The sequence below is a fragment of the Pogona vitticeps genome, chromosome 6 (assembly GCF_051106095.1).
Source record: "Pogona vitticeps strain Pit_001003342236 chromosome 6, PviZW2.1, whole genome shotgun sequence".
Taxonomy (NCBI): Eukaryota; Metazoa; Chordata; class Lepidosauria; order Squamata; family Agamidae; genus Pogona; species Pogona vitticeps.
Genome location: NC_135788.1, coordinates 79,768,846 through 79,780,315, shown reverse-complemented (window position 1 = coordinate 79,780,315; position 11,470 = coordinate 79,768,846). Strand labels below are relative to the sequence as shown.

At 41.6% G+C, this 11,470-nt stretch overlaps 1 protein-coding gene across 1 annotated transcript; it reads left to right on the top strand.

The window, feature by feature from the left end:
* The first annotated feature begins 8,148 nt into the window (after window positions 1-8,148).
* LOC110088195 (putative protein FAM10A4) lies at window positions 8,149-10,850 on the top strand. The gene has a single exon (XM_020810357.3). It carries the CDS (start codon window positions 8,392-8,394, stop codon window positions 9,349-9,351), a length of 960 nt encoding a protein of 319 aa, XP_020666016.2. The 5' UTR covers window positions 8,149-8,391; the 3' UTR covers window positions 9,352-10,850.
* Window positions 10,851-11,470: the final 620 nt, after the last annotated feature.

The window sequence follows — 11,470 nt, the reverse complement described above, 5'->3', positions numbered from 1 at the left end:
CTTGCACGTTTTTTGTCCTGTGAGGCATTTGTCTTGCGAGGCACCACTGTATTTCCACCTGCAGGGGGATATTTGTATTTGTCTACAAATACGAATATCCCCCATCTCTATTTTACATCAGCAGTCAATAAAGCCAAAGCTTATTGTTTACTTGAATGACCTCCAGAGACTGGAAAAGGATGTGGAGTGTGTCCCAGGTTTCATTCTGTTGCTTAAGAGAGAAGCCTGTTTTACTTTAAGAAGTGTCTGAAGTCATCTGATGAGGCTGATTCTACTTTAACTTCTAAATTTGAACAAAACAGGAATGCATCATTAAGAAGTGTAACCCAACTTCAATAGTACCCTAAAGATGAAAAACCATATGCCGATGTGATAATGGTTGTCAATGTCCAATGACATGTGGTAACTTTTTCTTTTTCTTTGTCTAGAGAATTCAGAATTATCCTGTGTCTGTGAGGGGAATCAGGTATTATAGCAAATTGCTTCAGCAGCTACCTACACTCTTATTAGCTGCACATGAAGATTCCCTTGCATATTATGACAACAAATCATGGTAATCCTACCTTGATGTTGGGGCACTCACTACCTTGGTGCATGCGCTCGTAATCTCAAGATTAGACCACTGTAATGCGCTCTACGTGGGCTACCTTTGAGGCTGCTGCGGAAACTACAGGTGGTGCAGAATGTGGCGGCCAGATTACTCAGTGGAGTGAGAAGATACCAACATATTTCACCCACTCTGGCTGCACTGCATTGGCTGCCCATCCGATTCCGCACCAACTTCAAAGTGTTGACGCTCACGTACAAAGCCCTAAATGGTTTAGGACCCCGATACTTGGCGGAACACCTTCTCCCACCATGATCTACCCGTGTCAATCGCACGAGCCAGGAGGTGAGACTGAGGAGCCTAATGCCGAGGGAGGCCCGGAAGGAAAAGACTAGAAATCGGGCCTTCTCGGCGGTGGCTCCTCATCTCTGAAACAACCTACCCCCTGAGATTCGCGCGGCTCCCTCGCTGGGTATTTTTAAGAAACAAATAAAACATGGATGTTTAGGCAGGCCTTCCCAACAGATAACTCCTGATGACTTTTCCCTTCTCCTATAGCTCTCCCATTTTGTTTAGTATTTTTTTGTTATGTAAAATGGTTATATGTATATTATTGTATTATTTTTATGTTGTTAGCTGCCTAGAGTGGTCCTAACACGACCAGGTAGGCGGGATATAAATTAAATAAATAAATAAATAAATAAATAAATAAATAAATAAATAAATAAATAAATAAATAAATAAATAAATAAATGGTGAAATCATCAAAATGAAAATAAATTGTGACAACAGGAACTAGTTAAGTGAGTTTTATCCTTTTTTGTTAACTAGAAGATTAGAGGACTGTCCTGATTCTCAAGCTTTACCATATATTACTACTTTCACTCTTTTAAAGAGATTGCAGTTGAATGTATCTTGTCATCTCCACGGAGCTCAGCAGGGTGAAAAAACTTCAGGCCATGGTCCATATATGTAGTCAAGATCCTGGGATTATAGGAGCCAAGGAGCTTAGTGGAAAATATATCAAACACTCACCTAGATGCCTCTGGGAGAAAAGCTGCTGAGGAGGAAGAAACACTGGATATTGCCAACAGTGATGAAAGTGATTTTGAAAATGATGACAATGATGAGATTGTTGAAGCAGACCAAGATATTCTCCAGGAAATGGGAGATGAGAATATGACTAACCAGTGAGATGTTGGATCAAGCTGAAGAAAAAAGGGAAGAAGCATTTGATGCTATAGATAAAGATGACCTCCAAAAAGCCACTGAGTTGTTTACAGATGCCATCAAGTTGAATCCCCAGTCCCATGTCACATATGCGAACTGAGCAAGCATTTTTGTGAAACTGAAGAAACCAAATGCTGCCATCAGAGACTGCAAAAAGGCCTCCAAGCTCAACCATAAATCTGCCCAGTGCTATAAGTGGCAAGGGAAGGCCCACATGTTCCTGGGGCAGTTGGAGAAAGCTGTGGAGGACTTCACAATGGCTTACAAAATTGATTGTGATGAAGAAACTAGTGTTTTGCTTCAAATGGTGTTACTCAAAGTTCAGAGAAACATGGAGCATCATCAAAAATAGGAGCAAAAGTAAGAATTAAAGATTCGAGTGTGTGTGTATGTCTCCAGCTGTCAGACTGCCCATGCCTTCCTTAAAAAATCCACACCAAAAAAGGGGGAATCACACTTAAAGAGTACCAATCACATTTCAAAGAGATTGCAAATAGGTTGCTGTTCTTTACTCCAAATTACTAATTTCATTTCCAGATGTGGAAGTGGACCCTTGATCACATCTTGTTTCTTTCTCAATTTGGAGGATTTGGGCTATCTGTTTAGCCTCTGGATGATCCCTGGGCCAGAAATCTGCCTCAAAGATATGTCTAAGTTCAAGGCCCTATGGGAATATGGCTGTGATGCCAGTTGGGGTACAAAGTGTTTGTGCATGTTTGTGAATATGAATGAAGCTATTAGTTCTGGCTATTTTACCTGGTACTGGAATGCTCATATTGCTTTACTTTTCAGAAATCTCCCCACTTCGGTCTCATCAATATTCATGTAAGCAAAGCAGCAACAGAGAGGGTACAGCTAAAACGCTCCCCTCCTCGAGTGTTTCAATTAATCCAAAGAGGGATTTTGTCCACACTGAAACTAATCAAATAAAGATAATCATTACTAATTTAAATCACTTTGCTTTTAATTGACTTTAGTTACAACAAACTTTAGGTGGATTTAATGATGTTTGAGGAAGTTCATATTTCTGAAATTTGATAAGAAATAAGCTGCTTCTCAATTTATTCTCGAAGGCTTTCACGGCTGGGATCTGATGGTTGTTGTGGTTGTTCTTCCTGATGTTTCACCAGTCTCTGTGGCCAGCATCTTCAGAGGACTGGAGTAAGAACTCTGTCCATGCTCTGTTGCTGTTTGTTGGATAGTTGAGTACCGTATCTTTCGCTCCATAAGATGCACCTTTCCATAAGACGCACCTCATTTTTAGGGGAGGAAAACAGGAAAAAATATTCTGGCAATTTCATGAGGCAGTAGGAATAGATAGATGTTGTCACATCAATTACCTCAAACTTCTTGCAGTGTACAACATACCGTGAGCTTTTGAACAATTTGTAGTTGGCAAAGTTATTCCAATAGCCACAACCACACTACAATGCTTTATATCAACCACCAAGGAGGAACAATATCCATGTCTTTCTTGCTACTAACAATACAGTTTGGGGACTGGTGTATTATCAAGCATGTCATTTCACAAGTCATACATGTACCAGAAGTGGAGAATTATGAAGCAGACTTCTACAGCAGGAAGATGACACACAATGAGTGGGAATTACCATCTCAAGTTTCCACACTTATAATGAATTGTTATTGTACTGAAAGAGATGAATAAACAGATTGTTGCTGGGTAGTCAATAAGAGCTATGATGAAGAAATCACTGGACTATCCAGCAGTTCTATCCAGCAGTTTCTTTCTTCTGTTGTTCCATGGTAGCAGCTGGCAGTTCCTGCTGGCAGACTCTTTCACCAGCCACCATTGGGCCAAGGTCTTGGCATCTGATGGTAAGGTGGAGGATCTCAGTGGTGCCAAGGACCATTTTTCAGCACTGCAGACAACTTGAGAGCCACCCTTCTGAGGGGATGTGGCTAAAGAGAGAAAGGCCATGTTCACAGCAAATTGCATATTTAATTTGTATTATTATTTTAAATTGAGTGTTATCTCCTATTGAAGTCATCATAATGGGTTTTTATTAACAGAAATAAATAGACTAATGTGAAAATGTTTAAAATCTGAAAAAGTCCCCCTTTCCCTCTTGCGATCAAAAAACTTATTTTATTTGTTTTAAAATGGAAGGCATTAAGCAGAGGAGCCCCCTCAAAATATGGAAAAATTGCACTCCCCACTACCTAGATATTTTGAGCATTTTTTAAAAAAGTTCAACTTATGGGGCAGGAAAGCTGAGCAATGCAAAAATGACTGTAGGGATCATGTGAATCCCATCAGCTGCATGAGTTGAACCTCCTGGAAGGCACACTCGGACCCTTTGGAGGCTCCTCCGCCCCCCTTTGGGGCCAGCAGGGGCGAAATCACGACTTTCCAGGACCCTTTTGAGGCCATTTTGCTGATGCTGAACAGCAAATTTGCATAGAACTTCCAACTGCTGGTTTGAATAGGAACAGATTCACATATAGGTCAGTTCATATGATAAGAGGTTCAACTCATGCAGCTGATGGGATTCATATGGGATTCATATGGTCCCTACAGTTATTTTTCCAAGCCTCAGAAGGGTCCTGGAAGGTCACGATTTCACCCCCGCTGCCCCCGTGGGGGATGGTGGGGGGAGCCTCCGAAGGGTCCTTAAAGGCATTCTCCGACCCTTCTGAGGCTCCCCCCACCATCCCCCTGCTGGGCCCCGGTAGAGTGCTTTTACAGTATTCGCTCAATAAGATGCACAGACTCCCCCCCACACTTTTTGGGGTTGAAAAAGTGTGTCTTATAGAGCGAAAAATATGGTATTTATAGCTGTGGGAACAGCTTTTGTCCTTTTCAGGAGATAGGGTGATGAATGTGTTTTTGCTGTGGATGTATTGTTGTGATAAGGGGGAGAGATTATCGGTCACTGTGGTTGATGGTGTCTTTACCTCACCACTGCAGGAGTATACCGGATACCTTGCAGTTGTGGACAGGTATACTGTATATTGGAACCAATAAATAAATAAATAAATAAATAAATAAATAAATAAATAAATAAATAAATAAATAAATAAATAAATAAATAAATGCATTCACACATGAGAGACATTGCAGACTAAAACAACCGGAAAAATCAGCTGATCACCCTAACAAAAAAAATGATTATATTTTTTTGCCCAGCTTGTCACCAAGATGCCTCTGCACAGACCCCCACATAAGAATATACATATAAGAATATATGTATAAGAATATATATAAAATAATATATATATAAGAATATATATATATTCTTATGTGGGGGTCTGTGCAGAGGCATCTTGGTGACAAGATATATATATTAGCAGCTGGCCTGTCAGCCCACCAGGGAGCCTCTGTGCAGGTGCCTGCCTCTCAGGTGAGATGTGGGGGTCTGTGCAGAGGCATCTTGGTGACAAGCCAGGGGGGGAAATATAATCAATTATTTTTCCTTTGTTGTTGTTGTTGTTGTTGTTGTTGTTGTTTGTTAGCTGGCCTGTTAGTCGGCCAGGCAGCCTCTGCGCAAGCCCATGCTGAGAGGTGGAGACGTGTGCAAAGGCCACTGGCCGCAGAGCCCTCTCAAGATGGCAGCGGTGGCAACAGAAGGAAGAAAAGGTAGTGAGGCAATGAGGCAGTGGAAAGGGGGCCAGGCTGTGGGGGCAGGAGGCAACCAATGACTCAGTTCATGGTTTGTTTGGAAATAATACCTAAATTCATAGTTTGTGGAGATCCATGAACCTCCATTTTGGCGGTTTGTGCCCATCTCTAATTCTGATAGCATATATTTAAACTGAAGTGCAGAAACTGAATTCCATCTGAACTCAAAGACACACAGTTTTTAATGGGTTTGGAATAAGTATTAGCCTCTTTTGCCAGCAGAACTGCCCTTGTGTTGTCACAATTGTCCTTGTATCAGCACAAGCCCCTTCGTGCCAACTAATCTCAGATCTATCAGCACAATTGGATCTTCTCACACAACTCGTGTGCAGGCTGAGATCAACTGTCGAAATAGCAAAAGAGAGAGAGAGAGAGAGAGAGAGGTGGAGAAGTGGAGGAACAGGAAAGGAGCGTAACACAAGATACAAATGCTTGTCAGGCTAAACTCTCAGCCACAGCACAACATTAGGTCTAGGTCAGGGTAGGCATAAGAAGTTTCCATCATGCCTAGATTGGTGGAAATTAGTCTCAGCACAGCCTCTGATGGCTTCGTCAGCTCAGCCAGCCTTCAGCCATCTTAACTAGTTAGAATTACATCCTTAGTTGTTGTGGTGTATGACTTTCGCCAAGCAAGAAGCAGGGGCAAGTCAACTGTGTTGATTTTCTTGAATATTTTAGTGACTTTTGTACACAATTGACCATAGTATTCCTCCAGAGCAACTTTCTGAGTTGGGAGCCCCCCCCCCTTTTTTTACAATGGTTCATATCTACTTTGGATGGCAGTTTTCAACAACAGGTTTTTTGTTTCTAGGAATGCTCCTGCCATTTTCACATGATCACTGATTTTCTCACATAAATATACATTGCTAAACTCATTTTATCCCAGAAGATACATTTTCAAATGTGTTATGTTTGTATCGTAGAAGTGGTTTCTGTTGCTGGAGATATGCCTGCCTATGGTCACTTCAATATGATCTAGTACAGTGGTGCCTTGCAAGACGATTTTAATTTGTTCCGCAAAAATTGTCATCTTGTGAGGTTCCCTATGCATCGGTCTAAAGAAGAAGAAGAAGAAGAAGAAGAAGAAGAAGAAGAAGAAGAAGAAGAAGAAGAAGAAGAAGAAGAAGAAGAAGAAGAAGAAGAAGAAGAAGAAGAAGAAGAAGAAGAAGAAGAAGAAGAAGAAGAAGAAGAAGAAGAAGAAGAAGAAGAAGAAGAATTCTTGCGAAGCATCGGCCTCAAAAAAAGTCTTGCAAAGCATGGTCATAGAAAAAAAGTCTTGCAAGGCACTATTGTGATCGCAAAAACCAATTGTCTTGCAGGTTTTTCATCCCACGAGGCAATCATCTAGCGAGGCACCACTGTATTTCATACTGAGGCTTCCATCCCAAGAAGCTCAGTCTTGGGACAAAATGCAAATGGCAGGCAGTTACTATTTTCAAGGACAGTATCTATGGCCATTCAGCATAGGTTTGCTGCTGACTATATGGAGTTGCTGAAATCACAGCTCCCTAACAAGCATACCTGTGTGATATACATATGTGAAAACAAGACTGTGTCACATTTACACCTTACAGTTTTCACTGTAAACTGAAAATATCCCATGCATCTGAAAACAGAGAGTAATCCTCTGACTGAGGCTGATATTTTTTTTTCTCTTGAATTGTTTCAGTTAGTTATGAACCTTTAAGGTGAAGTGGTTATGCTGTTTCAGCTTCACAAGAATCCTATGTGAACTAAGAATACATCCTGGAAAATATGGAACACTGTCTTCCTGCAACACACTTCAGTGAACAATTGTTAATAGGAAGCAAATTAACTCTTAGTGAGCCTGCCCAGAATTGTATTTTTTTTATCACTGAGAGATTCTAAATAAACTTCCAGGCAAAGTAGAAAAATCAATAGACTGGAACCTAAGTTTATGGTCCACTGACTAAATCAATTAAATCAAGCTCCAGAAGTCTTACTTCTAAAGCACTTATTGCCATGCCAATTAATTATGTACACAGATACTCATTCTAATGCCGTAGATGTACAGAAATCCCCCAACTCATTCTGTGCCCAAATAGAGGGCATACAGACCAGGGCAGGCTGACCTTGTGCCTTTCAGAAGACATTTTAACCTGCCCCATCCCTGGGCCTATACCACTATGTTTGCATTTGCAGATCTGTATTTTAAAAAATAAAACTAAAATCCCATAAATGAGAGAGGAGTCATTGGTGACCCATGTGTGCGTGCATGTGTGTGAATGTGTGCGTGTGTGCTACGTACATAGCACCCAAAGAGTGTAACCTGTCAATTCAAGGCCCATACAACAATGAACTTTCCATAATCACAAACAAAACTAATCGTAACAGTGTAATCTATTTCAGTAAATTTAGCAAACTGAGATGGGTGAAACAATGAAGTAAAACAATCTTTATGAAGATGAGACAGTAACACAAGTGCTTCTTTTCACCCTACAACTCGATAAAATGGCTGAGAGAGAGGCTGTGATGGGATATATAAACTACACCTCTAGTACCTCTATGAATGGAACATTAAGCGGAGATCTTGCCTTTATTTGGGGGTTCAGCTATTGCTCTGGAATTGCACAAATATCTCTGATCTGGTTCATTTTTATATATTAATTTACACATACTTACTAAAAATCATGAAGTCAACAAAATCTGCAAATTGATGCTCAGCACTGAAGTGATGTCACAATCCGTGACATCAGCAGAACATCTGACATAACCCACACATCATAGATACCAGTGCTTTTAATGTTCTGCAGCTTTATCTATGTACAGCAGCAGGACCACATGGAGGGGGACACATGGGAAACACATTCCTTTCCTCTCCTGTGGTAGAAGTGGCTTTGTAATTCATCTGCTGTTTGTGCATGACTCATCCTCCACCCACCACTTATTTCTCTAGCAGAGGGATTTTGCTGCATCTTGCTATTCACGCCAGCTTCTAGCTGGACAGGGCATCATGGATCCTAAAAGTGCTGGCGATCTTCAAGCATTGCTTAGTCTTTACAAGCAGAACCCAACACTTCTGAGAGCAAAACAACTAAGTTTCTTAAGAGATTCCTTGGATAGCATGGGGGACATTATCTCAGGGTTCCAGAGAATTGAGGCTTTCCCTCTGAGACTTCGCAAAGAGGAAGGAAAGCCAGCAGATCAACCTACAAGTGATGAGAGTGACTTAGAGATGGAGGAAGAAGGAATTATCAAACCAGATGAAGATGATCCCCAGGAAATGGGAGATGAAAATCTAGAGATGACAAATGACATGAAGACTGAGGCTGAACAGAAGAAAGAGGAAGCCTATGCTGCCTTAGAGGAAGGAGAGCTACAGAATGCTATTGATCTGTTTACGGAGGCTATAAAATTGAACCCAAAGTCCTCACATTTGTATGCCAACCGAGCCAGTATCTTTGTCAGAATGCAAAAACCCAATGCAGCCATTAGAGACTGCAACAAAGCCTCAGAGCTCAACCCAGAAGATGGGCAGGCCTACAAGTGGAGAGGGAAAGCCCATATGCTCCTGGGTCACTGGGAAGAAGCTGCTGAGGATCTTGCTTTAGGCTGTATTTGGGATTATGATGATGATACCAATGCTCTACTAAAAGAAGTGCAACCCAAGGCTCTGAAGATGGTTGAGCACCACACCAAACATAACAGGAGGCGTACTCTGAAAAAGATCCAAAAGATTCAGGAGAGACTAGACTGGACCAAATATATCCTGGAAGAACAAGAGAGGGCACAGACAGGGGAAAATACTTGGCAGTGGATGGTTCGAATATGTCGGAGGTACCTGGACTTTTTTATGGCCGTTATAGATCCAAGGATTATCCTGGCCTGGCTGGATGTGACCTGGAACCCAGAAAATATCTCCAAATATCGTGGCAACCACAAGTTTATGAAGTTCATTGGTCAGGTCGAGTAAATGTTTAGGCCTTCCATGAAATTAAAATTGTAGTGTCTGGCATCATAGGAGGCTTTTCTTGAATGACTATGAGTTGACTAGTGTGGTTATTTAATAATTCCATACAGTTGGATTTAATGAGAGGGTATCTAACTAAAATGCATTAAAGAGTGCATCGATGCTACCCGGTTATAGCAGTTTAATTGCCATGGCTCTGTCATTTGGAATTTGTAGGTTGGGGAGGGATTTAGAATTGTCAGCTGTCATTCAGCTGTACAGTAAAGTTCTCTAGCACTGATGGCTTGGAATCATGATTGTTTAAGTAGTATCATAGTGATGTAACTGTGTGATGAAGATACACTCTCAGAGTGAACTCTCTACAGATGCCTCAGGGACAATAGCTGAATTGATGACTAGCTTATAAAATGGGGTGGTGAGCTTTGGAAGATGTGGAGAGACTTTTTTTGCCCTGTGGGTCCTATTCTGGACTCAGAAAACACCAAAAATGAAAAAAAGAGGGGTGCTAGATGTCTGCTTCCAGCTTTTAAAAAAGGAGGTGGGAATGTGGTGTGTCATATGGTACGAAAGGATATCCAGTGTGGTCTAGTAGATAGAATGACAGACTAGGACTTAGGAGGCCTGGTTCAAATCCTGACTCATCCATGGAAAGTCATTGGGGGTCAGGAACTAGTAAACCACTCCTTAAATATATCACTTACCTTGCATGCCCTAATAGGTTTGCTATCAGTTGGTTCTGACTTGATGGTACATAACATAAGGATCCTTTAATCTGTTGGAAAGAAAGGTAAATAACAATTCCTGTGGGCTAACATGTTCTGAGGCATCGAATGTCTGGAATCAAAAGTGAAAGGGAGTAAACAGTCCAGGTCAAACACTTAGTAGTGAGAGCTGGATTTCAAGCAGTATGCAAGAGTGAAGTCAGAGATCATGTGCAAACCAATCCAGCACGGCCAAAAGGATAAAACGGGAGCAGGTCTATCACAGTCTAAATCAACAGGCAGGCTTTCCTGTTTCTGTTCAGCTGTTTTCTTTCCACTTGGTGCACTTGCAAACTGTCAGCCTAAATATCAGTCTCCCTGAAATCTCACTTTCCACAGCCTAACAGCTAGGATTATTTATCCCACCCTCCCACCTCAGTTGCAACTGCTAGAATATTGCAAAGTGTCATACTCTCTACATTCCCTTACAGCATGCTGGCAGTGCAAATGGAATAGAGTTCAGCCATATGCAGAACCAGCCTTTGGTAGGCCAACTGTCCTAAGGGCGTATGTATCTTCACAGCCTAAGGTATAATATTTGTACAGAACACTATAATTAATTCATAGGCCTTATAAAATAAAGACACTTTGCAGTGGAAGGTAATGGAAGAGCACTTTATATTCACAAATATGTGGTGCATGTGTTTGTGTTTTCTCTCTTCACTGTCAACTTTTAGATTCATTTTTTTAGAGACAGCAGAGGTGACCAAAGAGTGGAAAACCTCCATGTACTGTATCTTGGTCTTACTTGTTCTACTCCTGTTGGAATTTAGACATCATAATAGCTTTTTTGATTTTGTATGGGGCAACTGAAAACAATGATAAGGTTCAGCTCTGGGAGGGGGGAACGCTCCTTCCATGGGAGTTTTTTTTTGCCACCACCCCCACATCCAGAGAGAGGTGAGAGCTCAGGGGAAGCAAAAGTTTTGTTTTCACATAATTGAGGGCCAAGGGTGGGGTGTGCAGCCTATATAAGGCAGCACTGCCTTCTACCTCTCCTCTTTCCAGATCATTGTGACACAGCTGCCCACAGTGTGTCCAGTGTGAGATTAGCTGGCCCCCTTGAGGGTGGAAATTTTGCCCCCCTTCATCTGATGGGCATACTGAACAAAAAATGGGAAGGAAATTATTACCTATTCTGCATTGGGTGCTCACAGGACATTTAAAGGCAGAACAGAGATAGGGTGTGCTTAAATAAGTCATACTGGCAGGTAGAATGAAAAGGGAGGATTAGCAGTGAGTTCCAAAGGGGCGCCGGAGTGGGTGCTAGCCCATCCAATATCCCTGTAATGCAGATCACGAGATGCTGTTGCTGGAGTAGGGGATGTGCAAGGGACCTGCCCTTACCATCACTTGCCCAT

What these genes read in the sequence shown, in the direction of transcription:
- LOC110088195 (XM_020810357.3), top strand. Translation starts at nt 8,392, where the DNA reads ATGGATCCTAAAAGTGCTGGCGATCTTCAAGCATTGCTTAGTCTTTAC.